The sequence below is a fragment of the Heptranchias perlo genome, chromosome 5, assembly GCF_035084215.1.
Source record: "Heptranchias perlo isolate sHepPer1 chromosome 5, sHepPer1.hap1, whole genome shotgun sequence".
Taxonomy (NCBI): domain Eukaryota; kingdom Metazoa; phylum Chordata; class Chondrichthyes; order Hexanchiformes; family Hexanchidae; genus Heptranchias; species Heptranchias perlo.
The window spans coordinates 118,527,217-118,544,536 of NC_090329.1; the positions used below are offsets into that span (position 1 = coordinate 118,527,217).

General features: G+C 41.3%; 2 protein-coding genes across 8 annotated transcripts in view; one reads left to right on the plus strand and one right to left on the minus strand.

Annotated features, from left to right (window-relative positions):
• The window catches only part of LOC137322058 (ADP-ribose glycohydrolase OARD1-like), a 40,456-nt gene extending 30,755 nt beyond the window's left edge, over positions 1-9,701 (minus strand). For 2 of the 4 annotated variants that reach the window (XM_067985111.1, XM_067985107.1), the window contains exon 1: positions 9,591-9,700. The gene's annotated coding sequence lies outside the window, so the exon portion shown is untranslated. Of the gene's footprint in view, positions 1-9,590 lie in introns of all 4 variants that reach the window. The other 2 variants (XM_067985105.1, XM_067985106.1) reach the window with 2 other exon arrangements.
• A 214-nt stretch (positions 9,702-9,915) lies between these two features.
• The window catches only part of LOC137322059 (zinc finger CCCH domain-containing protein 6), a 49,552-nt gene continuing 42,147 nt past the window's right edge, over positions 9,916-17,320 (plus strand). For 2 of the 4 annotated variants that reach the window (XM_067985115.1, XM_067985117.1), the window contains exons 1-2: positions 9,916-10,134; positions 10,250-10,422. In XM_067985115.1, coding sequence (XP_067841216.1) covers positions 10,328-10,422 — 95 coding nt within the window. In that variant the 5' untranslated portion in view covers positions 9,916-10,134; positions 10,250-10,327. Of the gene's footprint in view, positions 10,135-10,249; positions 10,423-11,288; positions 11,336-17,320 lie in introns of those variants that run through there. The other 2 variants (XM_067985116.1, XM_067985118.1) reach the window with 2 other exon arrangements.

Consider the following 17,320-nt stretch of genomic DNA (forward strand, 5'->3'; position numbering starts at 1 on the left):
ACTGCCCTTGAAATCAAGACAGCATTTAACCGAGTGTGGGACCAAGGAGCCCTAGTAAAATTGAAGTCAGAGAATCAGGGGAAAACTCTCCAGTGGCTGGAGTCACACCTAGCACAAAGGGAGATGGCAGTGGTTGTTGGAGGCCAATCATCTCAGCCCCAGGACACTGTTGCAGGAGTTCCTCAGGGCAGTGTCCTAGGCCCAATCATCTTCAGCTGCTTCATCAATGACCTTCCCTCCATCAGAAGGTCAGAAATGGGGATGTTTGCAGGTGATTGCACAGTGTTCAGTTCCATTTGTAACCCCTCAGATAATGAAGTAGTCCGTGCCCACATGCAGCAGGACCTGGACAACCTCCAGGCTTGGACTGATAAGTGGCAAGTAATATTCGTGCCAGACAAGTGCCAGGCTATGACCATCTCCAACAAGAGAGAGTCTAACCACCTCCCCTTGACATTCAACGCATTACCATCACCAAATCCCCCACCATCAACATCCTGGGGGTCACCATTGACCAGAAACTTAACTGGACCAGCGATATAAATACTGTGGCTACAAAAGCAGGTCAGAGGCTGGGTATTCTGCGGTGAGTGACTCACCTCCTGACTTCCCAAAGTCGTTCCACAATCTACAAGGAACAAGTCAGGAGTGTGATGGAATACTCTCCACTTGCCTGGATGAGTGCAGCTCCATCAACACTCAAGAAGCTCAACACCATCCAGGATAAAGCAGCCCGCTTGATTGGCACCCCATCCATCACCCTAAACATTCACTCCCTTCACCACCGGCGCACCATGGCTGCAGTGTGTACCATCTACAGGATGCACTGCAGCAACCTGCCAAGGCTTCTTCGACAGCAACTCCCAAACCCACGACCTCTTTCACCTAGAAGGACAAGGGCAGCAGGCACATGGGAACAACACCACCTGCACGTTCCCCTCCAAGTCACACACCATCCCAACTTGGAATATATCGCCGTTCCTTCATTGTCGCTGGGTCAAAATCCTGGAACTCCCTTCCTAACAGCACTGTGGGAGAACCTTCACCACACAGACTGCAGCAGTTCAAGAAGGCGGCTCACCACCACCTTCTCAAGGGAAATTAGGGATCGGCAATAAATGCTGGCCTTGTCAGCGACGCCCACATCCCATGAACGAATAAAAAAAAGCAGTGTTGACTCTGCCTGATTGCATTGAGATTTTCTAAGTGCCCTGTTATAACCTCCTTAATAATAGATTCTAGCATTTTTCCTATAACCGATGTTAAGCTGACTGGCTTGTAGTTTCCTGCTTTCTGTCTCCCTCCTTTCTTGAACAGAGGAGTTACATTCGCTATTATCCAATCTGATGGGACCCTTCCAGAATCTCGGGAATTTTGGAAAATTAATACCAATGCATCTACTATCTCTGCAGCCACTTATTTTAAGATCCTAGGATGAAGTCCGTCAGGACCTGGGGACTTGTCAGCTTTTAGTTCTAATATGTTTTTCAGAACCTTTCAATCTTCCCTACTAAGAAATGCCCTAAAACTATTTTGTTCCTTTAATCTTATCTATTCCCTTTCTCTTGAGCAAGCACTTGCTGCCCTATGCCATTGGTTTGCTCATGGTTACCATTACGCGCAGTTCCATCCTTTCCACCTCGAGTGATGATAATCTGTTACGGGCAACTCTAGTTCCACAAGTTCCCTCTGTTTTATTTTACATAAGCAAAATCCTTGCTATTGTATGGCATCCCTGTTGGTTTTGCCCTACAGTAGGTATTATCAACTAATAAAAGGAAAGCAATTCAAGAGAAAATTTCTGGGATACTTTTATGTACATCTTATACCCGCCTTGGGTTCACAGATTCAGCTTCCACTTCTTCAGAAGCCAGTGTTGGAAATGTCTCAGGACTCATATGTTAAACATCAACATCGACATTGGCCTTAATAAAGAGTCAATGCTGTGCAGGCCAGATCAAGGTACAAGTGCCGTCAGTCCTGTGCAATAAAATCTGGTAGTAAGCACAGGATCACTGTTAAGATGACCATGACGCATAATTACAATCACAAAATTGATAGAAGTTACTCTCCTCTGGTTATTGCAGCTCTTGATTAATTCTACTATACTGTTCTCTGGATAAGTACCATTCTTTCACATTGTGATATTCTGCACCAAAAATAGACAATCAGCAGTCATCGTAACGGTGACATAATCCAGTTTGAGCTTGATGAGTATCTAAATTTACCGTATTTCAAGGTCAGTTAATGATTTTTTCACAGGGTTCTACAAGACTGTCCTTTCTTATTTGCCCACTATTGCTAGAGGCATAGAAAGTCACCCTAGGGCAACTGTCACTCCTTGGCAGCCAGAGGAAATAACCCACCAAGGGAGAAATAAATGTGGTGGACTTTCTTTCCATTAATAATTTACTACGGAATGTGTTGCTTTCCTCTGCAATGCTTTGAACTCCCAATTGTTATCCATTATTATTGCTTTACCCAAGTATCAGAATTAGCAAAGTTGCCAACAGCATCCTACCAACTAGCTCAGATGCCAAGAACATTGTGAATGGTTTCACAGGATAGTCAAGATCAGGAACCAGTGTAAGAGTTTAAAAAAACAAATCATACATATGGTCCCAAAAAGTTCGTGCTTATGTGAATCAGTAATTCCGGCTTGAAACAAATAGCGTAAAACACCAGTGAGGATGACAAAACCAATCTTTTAAGACTCAGGTAATTTTCAGAGATAAAGGAATGATGAGCTACCATACACAGATAAGCTCCAACCAAATTCCTTAATGTTAAAAATAGTGGAGAATCAGATTGATTAGTATTGAATCTCTTTGTAACTTAAATAGAACCAGTGAGGCAGCTACCTCAGGTAATCCATTGCTGCTTGGATTTTTTTTTGAAAGGACGTCCTTCTTTCTGAAATTACTCTGAAATGTAGTCACTGTTACATGGGTAAACACTGCAGCGGATTTGCACATACCAAGGTCCGACAACAATAAATTAGATTTCTTTTCTTATTCATTCTCAGGATGTGGGTGTTGCTGGCAAGGATGGCATTTAATGGCCATCCTTAGTTGCCCTGAGAAGGTGATGGGTCTTCTGTTTGATACCAGAGTGGCTACCTAGGCCACTTCAGACAGCAGTTAACAGTCAATCACATTGGTGTGGGACTGAGTCATATAGACCGGACCAGGTAAGGATAGCAGGTTTCCTTCCCTAAAGGGCATCAGTGAACCAGTTGGTGTTTTACGACAATCCGACAGCTTCATGATCACTTTTACTGACACCAGATGAATGATCAGTTAATCTGTTTTTTTTGGTGGCACTGGGGAGGGTGTAATATTAGCTAGGAAGTCCCTGGTCTTCTTCAAATAGTGGCATGGAATCTTGAACATGCATATGATCAGCCAGATGGGGCTTTGGTTTTACGTGTTATCCAAAAGGCAGAACCTTCGACGTTGCAGCACTCCCTCAGTACTACAATGAAGCATCAGGCTAGATTGTATTCAAACCTTCTGACTCAGGGGTAACAGTGCTACCAACTAGGCTAAGTTGATACATGCAACATAAATAGGATGTGTGGCATCCATCAATTAACCATCCTAGGTTAATCCATCAATGTTGGGAACTTTTCTCGAGAGAATTTAACGATTGGTAGATTTTCTTTGTGGAGCATCCGCGATGCAGAGAAACTTGTGGATAGCACGTTTAGCGAGTTGGTCACACCGCAGGTAAAGGGAGTACAGGCAGGAAGTGAATGGGTGACCACCAAGCAGAGTAAGAGGTGCAGGCAGGTAGTGTAGGGGTCCCCTGTGGCCATCCCCCTCTCAAACAGGTATACCGTTCTGGATGCTGTTGGGGGTGATGGCTCACCAGGGGAAGGTGACAGCGGCCAGGTTCATGGCACCGTGGCTGGCTCTGCTGCACAGGAGGGCAGGAAAAAGAGTGGCAGAGCTATAGTGATAGGGGACTCGATTGTAAGGGGAATAGACAGGCGTTTCTGCGGACGCAACCGAGACTCCAGGATGGTATGTTGCCTCCCTGGTGCAAGGGTCAGGGATGTCTCGGAGCGGCTGCAGGACATTCTGGAGGGGGAGGGTGAACAGCCAGTTGTCGTGGTGCATATAGGTACCAACGATATAGGTAAAAAATGGGATGAGGTCCTACAAGCTGAATTTAGGGAGTTAGGAGTTAAACTAAAGAGTAGGACCTCAAAGGTAGTAATCTCAGGATTGCTACCAGTGCCACGGGCTAGTCAGAGTAGGAATGACAGGATAGCTAGGATGAATACGTGGCTTGAGAGATGGTGCAAGAGGGAGGGATTCAAATTCCTGGGCCATTGGAACCGGTTCTGGGGGAGGTGGGACCAGTACAAATTGGACGGTCTGCATCTGGGCAGGACTGGAACCAATGTCCTAGGGGGAGTGTTTGCTAGTGCTGTTGGGGAGGGTTTAAACTAATGTGGCAGGGGGATGGGATCCGATGCAGGAAGTCAGTGGGAAGTGAAGTGGTGACAGAAACAAAAGGCAGTAAGGGAGAGTGTACAAAACATGACCGGACAGATGGTCTGAGAAAGCAGGGCAAAGACCAAGGGAAGTCTAGATTAAACTGCATTTATTTCAATGCAAGAAGTCTGATGGGCAAGGCAGATGAACTCAGGGCATGGATGGGTACATGGGACTGGGATGTTATAGCTATTACTGAAACATGGCTAAGGGAGGGGCAGGACTGGCAGCTCAATGTTCCAGGGTACAGATGCAATAGGAAAGATAGAGCAGGAGGTAAGAGAGGAGGGGGAGTTGCGTTCTTTATTAGGGAGAACATCACGGCAGTAGTGAGAGGGGATATATCCGAGGGTTCGCCCACTGAGTCTATATGGGTAGAACTGAAAAATAAGAAGGGAGAGATCACTTTGATAGGATTGTACTACAGACCCCCAAATAGTCAACGGGAAATTGAGGAGCAAATATGTAAGGAGATTACAGACAGCTGCAAGAAAAATAGGGTGGTCATAGTAGGGGACTTTAACTTTCCCAACATTGACTGGGACAGCCATAGCATTAGGGGCTTGAATGGAGAGAAATTTGTTGAGTGTATTCAGGAGGAATTTCTCATTCAGTATGTGGATGGCCCGACTAGAGAGGGGGCAAAACTTGACCTCCTCTTGGGAAATAAGGAAGGGCAGGTGACAGAAGTGTTAGTGAGGGATCACTTTGGGACCAGTGATCATAATTCCATTAGCTTTAAGATAGCTATGGAGAATGATAGGTCTGGCCCAAAAGTTAAAATTCTAAATTGGAGAAAGGCCAATTTTGATGGTATTAGACAGGAACTTTCAGAAGTTGATTGGGAGAGTCTGTTGGCAGGCAAAGGGACGTCTGGTAAGTGGGAGGCTTTCAAAAGTGTGTCAACCAGGGTTCAGGGTAAGCACATTCCTTATAAAGTGAAAGGCAAGGCTGGTAGAAGTTGGGAACCTTGGATGACTCGGGAGATTGTGGCCCTAGTCAAAAAGAAGGAGGCATATGACATGCATAGGCAACTGGGATCAAGTGGATCCCTTGAAGAGTATAGAGATTGCCGGAGTAGAGTTAAGAGAGAAATCAGGAGGGCAAAAAGGGGACATGAGATTGCTTTGGCAGATAAGGCAAAGGAGAATCCAAAGAGCTTCTACAAATACATAAAGGGCAAAAGAGTAACTAGGGAGAGAGTAGGGCCTCTTAAGGATCAACAAGGTCATCTATGTGCGGAACCACAAGAGATGGGTGAGATCCTAAATGAATATTTCACATCGGTATTTACGGTTGAGAAAGGCATGGATGTTAGGGAACTTGGGAAAATAAACAGTGATGTCTTGAGGAGTGTACATATTACAGAGAGGGAGGTGCTGGAAGTCTTAACGCGCATCAAGGTAGATAAATCTCCGGGACCTGATGAAATGTATCCCAGGACGTTATGGGAGGTTAGGGAGAAAATTGCGTGTCCCCTAGCAGAGATATTTGAATCATCGACAGCTACAGGTGAGGTGCCTGAAGATTGGAGGGTAGCAAATGTTGTGCTTTTGTTTAAGAAGGGCGGCAGGGAAAAGCCTGGGAACTACAGACCATCTGTAGTGGGTAAGTTGTTAGAGGGTATTCTGAGAGACAGGATCTACAGGCATTTGGAGAGACAGGGACTGATTAGGAACAGTCAGCATGGTTTTGTGAGTGGAAAATCATGTCTCACGAATTTGATTGAGTTTTTTGAAGAAGATAGATGAGGGCTGTGCAGTAGACGTGGTCTACATGGACTTCAGCAAAGCCTTTGACAAGGTACCGCATGGTAGGTTGTTACATACGGTTAAATCTCACGGGATCCAAGGTGAGGTAGCCAATTGGATACAAAATTGGATTGACGACAGAAGACAGAGGGTGGTTGTAGAGGGTTGTTTTTCAAACTGGAGGCCTGTGACCAGCGGTGTGCCTCAGGGATCGGTGTTGGGTCCACTGTTATTTGTTATTTATATTAATGATTTGGATGAGAATTTAGGAGGCATGGTTAGTAAGTTTGCAGATGACACCAAGATTGGTGGCATTGTGGACAGTGAAGAAGGTTATCTAGGATTGCAACGGGATCTTGATAAATTGGGCCAGTGGGCTGATGAATGGCAGATGGAGTTTAATTTAGATAAATGTGAGGTGATGCATTTTGGTAGATCGAATCGGGCCAGGACCTACTCCGTTATTGGTAGGGCGTTGGGGAGAGTTATAGAACAAAGAGATCTAGGAGTACAGGTTCATAGCTCCTTGAAAGTGGAGTCACAGGTGGATAGGGTGGTGAAGAAGGCATTCAGCATGCTTGGTTTCATTGGTCAGAACATTGAATGCAGGAGTTGGGATGTCTTGTTGAAGTTGTACAAGACATTAGTTTGGCCACACTTGGAATACTGTGTACAGTTCTGGTCACCCTATTATAGAAAGGATATTATTAAACTAGAAAGAGTGCAGAAAAGATTTACTAGGATGGTACCGGGACTTGATGGTTTGACTTATAGGGAGAGGTTGGATAGACTGAGACTTTTTTCCCTGGAGAGTAGGAGGCTTAGTATAGAAGTCTATAAAATAATGAGGGGCATAGATAAGGTCGATAGTCAAAATCTTTTCCCAAAGGTAGGGGAGTCTATAACGAGGGAGCATAGATTTAAGGTGAGAGGGGAGAGATACAAAAGGGTCCAGAGGGGCAATTTTTTCACTCAAAGGGTGGTGAGTGTCTGGAACGAGCTGCCAGAGGCAGTAGTAGAGGCGGATACAATTTTGTCTTTTAAAAAGCATTTGGACAGTTACATGGGTAAGATGGGTATAGAGGGATATGGGCCAAGTGCAGGCAACTGGGACTAGCTTAGTGGTATAAACTGGGCGACATGGACATGTTGGGCCGAAGGGCCTGTTTCCATGTTGTAAACTTCTATGATTCTACTTCTATGATTCTATAAGTAGTGTTCCATATCCATATAGTCCACCTTCCATCCATTAAAAAATAAAGAACTTGTATTTATAACACACCCTTCACGTCCCAGGGATCTCACAAAGCTTCATAACCAAATAGATACTTTTGAAGTGTAATCACTGTTGTAATGTAAGGAAATGCAGCAGCCAATTTGTGCACAGCAAGGTCCCACAAACAGCAATGAGATAAATGACAAGAAAATCTTTGCTTGTGTTGGCTGAGGGGTAAATGTTGGCCAAGACATTGGGAGAATTCACCTGGTTTCTTCTTCGAATAGTGCCATGGGATATTTTATATCCACCTGAGATGACAGACAGGACCTGTTTCAAACCTCATCTAAAAGACAGCATCTCTGACAGTGCAGCAATCCCTCAGTACGGCACTGAATTACTTTTCAATCCTATTGTAATGCATAAGATGGTTAATAAAAAAATCATTTTTTAAACAGTCAAGGATCAATGCAGGGCATCACCGAGACCAAAAAGACAAGGTTGATTGGTGCCAGGCTTGATTTTAAAAACACAAAGGTGGTAGAAGGAAGGAAAAACTAAGAGATGAGTTCTATGGTTTTGAGGTTCTCAAAAAGAATGCATTAGAGCAGGAGACAGTGTAAGAAATCTAAATTTCACACAGCAAAGACATAAAGAAAAAGAAGACATTGTGAGTATGGAAAAATTTCTTGCTCAAGAGGAACAGGACAATGAAGTTCAGGGAGTAACACAGAAGGGAGGGGGGTAGAGAAGGGAGAAGGGGGGTAGAGAAGGGAGTAGGGAGGGTGGGGCAGGGGGAAGGAGGAGGGAGGGTGGGGCGGGGGGAGGAAAAATAAAAAAGCAAAATATTATTTGAATGGAGAAAACTACAAAATGCTGCGGTACAGAAAGATCTGGGTGTCCTTGTACATGAAACACAAAAAGTCAACATACAGGTGCAGCAGGTAATCCGGAAGGTAAATGGAATATTGGCGTTTATTTCTAGGGGGATGGAGTATAAAAGCAGGGAAGTTATACTACAACTGTACAGGGTGCTGGTGAGACCACACCTGGAGTACTGTGTACAGTTCTGGTGCCTTATTTAAGGAAGGACATAACTGCATTGGAGGCAGTTCAGAGAAGGTTCACTGGGTTGATTCCAGGTATGGAAGGGTTGTCTTATAAGGAAAGATTGAACAGGTTGTGTCTATACTCATTGGAGTTTAGGAGAGGAGATCTTATTGAAACATACAAGATTCTAAGGGGACTCAATAGGGTAGATGCTGAGAGGATGTTACCAGTCATAGGGGAAATCTAAAACTAGGGGGCATAGTCTCAGAGAAAGGGATCGCCTGTTTAAGATGGAAATGAGGAGGAATTTGTTCTCCCAGAGGGTCGTGAATCTTTGGAATTCTTTACCCCAAAAAGCTGTGGAGGCTGAGTCATTGAATACATTCAAGACTGAGTTAGACAAATTTTTGATCAGCAAGCGAGTCAAAGGATATGGGGAAAGTGGAGTTGATGCAAAAATCAGATCAGCCATGATCTTGTTAAATGGCAGAGCAGCCTCGAGGGGCCGAATGGCCTACTCCTGCTCCTATCTCTTATGGTCTAAGGTAAAGGGCGGGGGGGAATAGAGTTTTAATGATCCTTAAATTTTATTATTAAAGTAGCATTGCTTATTCCCATTTTCTGCAAATTTAATACAGTAAATAAGTATTTATTTAGTATGGCCATTATTACTTCTCTTGGAGGAAAACACGAGGAATATTTATACACACAGTATCTCGAAGGGATCACTATTTACCCATGGGAAATGCGGGCTACGCTAGACCTCCGTAAACACGAAAGGGGAGCTTTACACTTAGTTCCATGCTCCTCAATTTAAATTAAAATTGTAAATTAAAAGCTTCTCCTTCAGTCGCCCACCAAACCATTTCCTGTGGGCGCCATTTTGTCAGGATATCTCGAATGTTCTTTCGGGATAAATGGCGTTACCCAACTTTGGTCCCTCTCACACTTAAAATGCGAAAATCTTGTAATCGCCGAGAGTATCCTTCTTTCACAAGAAACAAGTAAAAAAAAATCCTAACGTACAAATAAATAAAGAATAATTAAGTTTCATTAACCCCACCCACATACCTAGATCTTCACAGCGCTCTGACAAATATCAATCCGCACTTTTAATTCGTCCTACGCGCGGGCTCTTTTTTTTTCCTTCCAGAAGCGTCTTCCAAATCGGATCAACCTAACCTGCTACCGGAACTTCCCTGTCCGCAATTCGGCAGATTGACGTGCCGCTCGGCCACTCAGGAGCCAGCGGCCGCTTTATTTACCGTTCGCAAGGGTCGTGTCCGTTAAATGCAAACAACCAATGGTTGGGGGGAGGCATGAAGCGAGGGGGGAGGTGGCACTCTGAGGGAGTAGCAGGTTAGGTTGAGGCTGGGTGTGAGGAGCTCACTCGTTTCCTCTTGTGTAAAATCGGTAGAGAACCCTGTCACCGTCGCTGCACTAGAAAGCATCGAGCGCCATGTTTGTGAGGAATAACCACAGCGTGTGAAAATTTTCCTTTTTTTTTCTCGCTCTCGCCAACCAAAAATCACCAAGAACAAAACCGGCGGAAAAAGAGGGGTATCAAAACTCTTTAGAACCAATACGCAAACAGTTTAACCAAATAAGAACTCGCGTAAGATTGAACGCTCTTGTGTTTTTTTTCTTTTATGAAAAAAAAGAGAGAAAAAATATTGTTCTCTCATCAATTTACCGTGAGAGTTTTATTTTTATTTTTTTTTTATCTTCAGCATCAGCAGTCACACCAGCAACGTCTCAGTGAGACTCTCTCTACTTAGCCTTGTACTGTTGTGTGTGGGGGAAAAAACATGGCTTTTGAAAGCCTTTTCTCCAGTCCCCCAACCCCAGTTGACAAAAATGATGTTCTAAACATGACAGAGTCTGAGCTTGCAGGGGACGAAAGGTCGAGTAACATTCTTATATATCAACCATTCTGAAATTATTTTTAAAATAAGTTTTAACATTGCCATTCTCTATCTATCTATCTATATATATCTCTCTCTCTTTCTCTCTGCCTGTTTTAATTTTAACTTTTTCCGGAAAAAAAATCAGTTCATGGGAGGTGAATACTATAGTTTGTATTTCTCTCTCTGTACAGTAAATGTTTGCTGGGTAGGGCTTTTTCCTGTCCTTTTTTTTAAAAAAACAATTATAATTATATAATATAAAAAGTTGAAACTTGTGCATGCTTGGCTTTTTTAAAAAAAATCATTTGTCCATTTATAAAAAAAACCGACACTGCTCATTGTGGTAAGTTTTATATATCAAAATAGGGAGGAAACAACTTTTTTAAAAAAAAAGTTATTTACTTAGGGAACCATTTGATTTATTTATTTTTAGATGTAGTAGCGAGATTGAATGTTTTGTCTATTTTGGGTCCGTGAAACCTCTTCTCGAACTCGGGGTGGATCCGATTTCATGCCGTCTCATCGGATTATATCCTCCATTTTGGCAGTGAATCTTTATGTAAATCAATGGCGTGACCGACATGTTAACGTTCAGTTTGTTGCCACCACAGAAATACCCATGAGCACAGAACAAAGAAGTCCCTTTCCAAAAAGCTAGTTGCAAAATACAAGCACCATCACGTGGATTTTTTTTAAATCGGAAAAACAAAACGATTCGAACATTCTACTTTCACCTTGATTTGTTTTTTTAAAAAAGTATAATACAATGTTTACACACAGACTTATCACAGGACTATTTATAGAAGCCCTAAAAAAACAAGAACATTTGATAACGTTCGTTGTTTTGTTTTTGTAAAGGGAATTTGGCTCAACAGACAACAATAGATCTACCAACCCTTTGCCGAAAATGTAAATTTTTAAAATTCATTTCGCTTTAAATAATACGTGTTAACTGTTTAAATATATTTGCAGATGATCTTTGCTTTTAAACCTTCCCTGTACTGTGTGCACTTGGCAGTTGTTTGAGACTGACACTTCTATTCAGTGCATCACTTTTGTATTTGACTAATACATAGTGCAGACAAAGGTAATTTAGTTTATCTTTTCTCTTCCCTTCTCCCCTCCCTCATATGTGCAGACAAATATGAGGTTAAGTGAGTATTTTTTACATTAGGTATAGATTTGGAATGCTAAATGTTTTCCCAGTGGATTAGTGGTGGAACAGCATAGCTTCACTGCAGTCCTGTTGCAACCAGTAAATGGATTTAAACTTGACATTCTTGTAGTATTTGATGATAGGCCGTGTGTAAGGGCAGTTGAAATTAATATTTAATTTTTTACTTGTTAGACTAAACCTTGAAGCTGTGGCAAAATTTGTAATTAACTTGAGTTTCACCACCTGCAATACTCAGTTTTTAAAAATTCAGTCATCCTTTTGTTGTGTCCATTTCAGTTATTCATATTTTAAAAGTCGTTAAGTGGTGAACCTTGCCTGCACTCCTTGGGTTACTGAACACAATGATGTGAAGGGGGCTGAATAAGATTCGGTGTTGATGGTGAATGTACTTTGAATCTGATTATCCACTGATGATTCAGCTCTCCCACAGTAATTCAGTTTCACAACTTGCCTTGGTGGGATTTGATCTCACAACCAGAAGTCAGTTCAAATTCCACCATGGCACGTTGTGAAATTGGATTTGATAAATCTGGTAATTTGTAGCATCACAAAAATGACCAAGAAAACTGCCAGATCGTTATTAAAAACTCAACTGGTTCACTAAAAGAGACCTAAGAGAAAGGGAACGTGCCCATCCCTATATCTGGCTTACATATGACTCCAGTCCCACATTATGCATTTGAATCTTAATGTCCTCTGAGATGGCATAACAAGCCACTTATTTGTCAAGATAGTTAGGGATGGGAAATAAATGTGATATTGCCCACATCCCAAGGACAAAAAAACCCTCCTTTTAAGCGCTTTTTTTAATGGTGTCATCAGTACTCAATGTAACAAATGTTCATATTTCTTTGCAAATGTTTCACCTTTAAAGGGGGAGCATCTCCATCTGATTTTATGTAGTCAGTGTCATTCTGGCTCAGTCTGCAAAGTTAAATGGGAGTAAAGGTAATTTGGGAGATCATTTTCACTGTCAACGTATTTTCTCCTCATATTTGTTGGAGGACATGTGGTATGAAGCCATTCCTTAGTGAATTAGAATCATAGAAATTCTAGCCCAAAAGAAGGCCATTTGGTTTACTGAGCCTGTGCTGATGCTAGCTTTTCAACTAGAGTTATCTGCTCTAATCCCTTTTCTCTGGTCTTTCCCATAGAATCTATTACTGTGCTGAAAGTAGCAAGAATTTCCTGTTGGATAAGTGTCCAATATAAAGTAGACACCTTTTACATATTGAAAATGCTTTGGAACCATTGCGATCTAAATATAGAACTACTGTAGGGATGTCTGTGAGATGCTACACCTTTCTATTTAAAATTGCAATGTCATGGGGTTTATTGCTAGGTCTTCTCTAGCATAAATGTGTTAAATTGTACTTGTCTTTAGAGTGAAGTGGTGGTGGAGCACACTGAAGCCTGAGTGTTGTAATGTTGAGTGACCAGATGTGGATTCCTATCCATAATTCCTCTCACTGGATAACAAATGCAGGCTAGTTACTTATTGCAAGAGAGGAAGAGTCATCTTGAGGTGCTCTAGTACACCTCTAGTTAGTGTGGGTAACTTAAAATAAACCATTGTTGCCCTTTAGACAAAATAATTCTGAAGTGCAACTTTTTAAAATTTCCAACAGGCAGCCTTGCATGAATCTGAGCTTTCTAAAAAGCAAATGGTTTCAAAAGCCTATAGTTAACATTCCCCAGCCTCATTGCTTTAATAGGGTATACTACTGACACTGAGCTCTGGCTTGGAGGAATTGCTATTCTCATTGGTGCAAGGGAGCTAAATACATTGTTGAAGTTACATGATGAGCGAGTGGTGATAACTACCAATATTAAACTTCTCACATTGTATTTTAGTAATTCCTCCAAGCTAGTACAAAAATTACACCAGCACTTAATAAATTAAGGGGGGCAAGGAATACAAAATTTTCATTAATTATAATTTTAAAAAATTAATGGAGAGATGACATGTGGGTTTTAATATGCAGTCTCCGGAGTGCAGCAAAACAGAGTAATTTTGAAAATCTTTCCTTCCTCACCATTTATCCATGTGCAAGCTTTGTCCCTAATGTTCGGCTAGAGCTGTAATTCATAGTTTTAAAAGATTTTTGTGAAATTCACAGTCTAAATTGAAATATATTAGTATAGTCATTAGCACAATACTTATGTGTTTGCAGAAATGGGGCTCCCCATCACTTGTCAGCGTGGATGGACTTTGGTTCCGACCAAGTTTAGGCACAGATTTTTAGTATATAGTATTATCGCATGAATTAATACTGCCCAGCCAAGCATAACTGTTCATGCATGCTAATAATGTTCAGGGCCCATTCTAGTTGAGATGTTCAGCTTAGTCTTTTGTTAGTAGTTTCCCTTTGTTTCTGAATAACTTCATTAATTTCCAAGGCCCTGACTGTCACAGTTCAAATCCACTATTTGCCTTTAATCTAACTATAATGTTGAATAAAAAGATTCCTTTAAAAAACTCAGTTTTTACCTTCAGTTTCAGAGCTAGTGGTGGAGTAATTATACAGGACTGTGCAACTTGATATTAAGTGAGCAAACTCAGATTAAGATTGGATGATGTGTTAAATGGAAATTTATCTTTGTGCAGTACAGGATGTTACTTTAAACTTGAGATTAAGGTACACTGGTAGCAGGTTGAAGTTTTATTTCGCACCATGCTGTACTTTTCTTGAAATTGCTCCATTCTCAAAAAGTGGGGAATATATTACCCAGCACTAGTCACATTGTCTTAATGAACCCAAACTTTCTTTTATATATAAAAAAAATGCTATCAATCTCTACCCAAGTCTCTGTGGCTTTTATGCTTTCTCCAGGTTAAGTACAGTAATAGCTGCAGTAATGAGCTTGTTTCATCTGCCTTTGTATGATGTGCTGCCAGGGGAATGGAATCAGACTTCAAGTTCCCAGGAGCACTTACCTACAGTCCCTTGGCTGCCCATGTGGAAAATAGCTGATCACGGGTGTGCTTCTGTGGTTTTAATTCTTCAACAAAACAGTAAGGTCATAAAAGTTTTGATTTGTGTGATTGTTTTTGGCAAAGTTTACCTAAGGGTTCTTCGTTTATCACTATAATGACCAATTGAAAATGTTAATATAAAATGCAAATGCCAAAAAAAAGTTGGATGAAAAGAAATGCAGCATTGACTCATTTGATAAATCATTGCCCAGTGTGGAACTAAGCTACAGAGACTAGAAAGTCCTAGGTTGTTGGTTGAGCTCAGCTGAGTGGTTCTTGAAGGGGCTATAGTTGGTCTCAGCATTCCTAACCTAGGGAAAGGAGAAATAATTTCCTGCTCCTGGTTATCATCACCAGTATCTCTACTACTTACTTGTAATTGGTATCTTTGGGCTCCGAGGACAAAACAGGATTGGTTGGAATCAACACCTCCCTATACCCTTGCCGCCACTGATGACTAACCTGCCAAAGATCACTATTAAGGCACACGTAAAGAGAGGTCACTTGAAAAGATACTGATGAATAGCCAGTGCATCTGGAACTGTATCCCACATGATTCGTACTTTCATGAGTAGAGGAAATTGGGAGAGGTAGATCTTAAATGTAATACAAAATTATGGAAGTGAAAGGATTGTAAGCACAAAATATGCTGATTCAAACTGGCACTCTGCCCGTAAGCCGTTCACTCTTATTTTAAATAGTTGAATTTCATGGGATGTGGAGCCCTACTGTGACTTGCTTGACCCAACAAACTTTTATTAAGGAATTCCCATTATAAATAAATGTATAACAACCAAAATCTTTTAGTTGTAAATGGTTTATAGATTTAGTTGCAAAATTATAGCTTGTTTTTTCATAATTGTACTATTGATCTGCTCAGAAGTGTTGACTAAACTGAGATGTAACTGATACAGCTTGTGCACCCTGGTAGCGTAGTAGCTTGCATTCTTGGCGTGAGTGCTAGCAAGTAGCAGATACATTGGCCCAATGAAAACTTCAGTATGATTCGCTTTTAACTGTATTTATGCAATTGCGATTTAGCTTGGATGCAGTATACCAAACATTTTTTATCAGTTCAAACCTTGTACGTTGTTGTAGGAGTGCTGTTGGCATAGTAAAACTTGAGATGCTCATTTTCCCACCATTTGGAGGAAAATTACACCCAAGCCTTGAACTTTGAAGTAAATTGGTTATAAAACTTTTGGCCATTTGAATTGTTAGCCTGTAGAATGACCAGTTGGTACCCTATATTTTTTGTTTCGACTAGTTAACTAATTTGTGAATCCACTATGAAAATCATTTTAATTTGAAGCTATATGCTTCATTTTTTTCAGTTGGGTGTGTCTGGCCACAACAATTATTTAACTTGAGCAGCCATTCTGACCTACAAACATATTATGTAAGCTCATCTTTACAAACAGTTCTTTCATACGCCATCAGTGTGTGTGTGTATAATATTTTTATATATATATATATATATATGCATGTGTTCCGTGTCAAGCTATTTTGCTTCACAGCACATACCCCTTTTTCATAAATAGTTCAGTTTCAACTGATACAACGCTGGAATGCACTCTGTGTAGTGTTGTAACAAATGTAAACAAACTGTTCAGAGTTCCCCCAAATTGCACTATATTTCATTACTTAGGATTAACCATGATATACCATGTTACAATAAATACAATTTAATTTCCAAATAATCAATAAAATCACCTATCGGAACACCCCCAGTAAAAGTGTTCCTTGACTATTTGCTATATGGAATCACTTTAAAGTGCGAACTGGTGACGTTGCTAGACACTCAGATTAGAACTGATAAATGTTTTAAGAACTTTTCCCCTCCATCTGACCTTCCTGTCCTCTACCATAGTCCTTTTTTGCCTGTATTTCAGGCTCTTTACAGATATGCCTTCATCCCTTGTCCTTCGCATTCTTTTTCCTCTTTCCTCACTTTTTTGTATTTTCCTTCCTGTTGTTGGAGATAAATAGGGCAGAGGAAGACCGTTCTGTCTAATTTAGCTCGTCAATCTAGCGAACCTTTAGTCTCCTGATCAAAGCAATTATCTTTGTTAATCTGGCTCTCAAATAACTTAACTTCCAAATAGGACAGTGGAGGCTCATTTCAAGTGTTGCTGGCTGGTTTCTCATCCTCCACTCTAAATTTCAGTTCGTGGAAAACTTTATTACCCTTGTCCATCCTGCATCAAGTCCTGTTCACCTATTAATCCTATCCTCGTTGACCTATATTGGGTCCCAGTCCCCCAATGCCTCATTTAAAATTCTCATTCCTTTGTTCAAATCCTTTCATGCCCTTGCCCCTCTTTATCTGTAACCCCCTTGGGTGCTGCATCCACGACCTCCCACCCCCAAACTCTGTTCCGATGACTTCAACCTCTTGTGCATCCTTTTTGCCCATTGTTGGCGGCTGTGCTTTTAGCTGCCATAAGGCCCACACGCTGGAATTTCCTCCACTTCTCCATTTCGCCTCCTCAAAATCCATTGCTTTGACCAAGCTTTTGGCCATTCCTTATACCTCCTTTGACTAGATGTCCATTTTATCCTTGCGGCTCAACTTTTTTACGTCTCTATACAAATACATTGTTTCTTTGTGTGAAGAACTTCCTTACACGGCTTTGATCCTGTATCCCCCCCACCCCAGTCCAACTGTGTCTGGGTTTACCTTGGAATAGAGATTGAGTTCCAAGTATACCAGTTATATTTTCTACACTGGTTACTATCT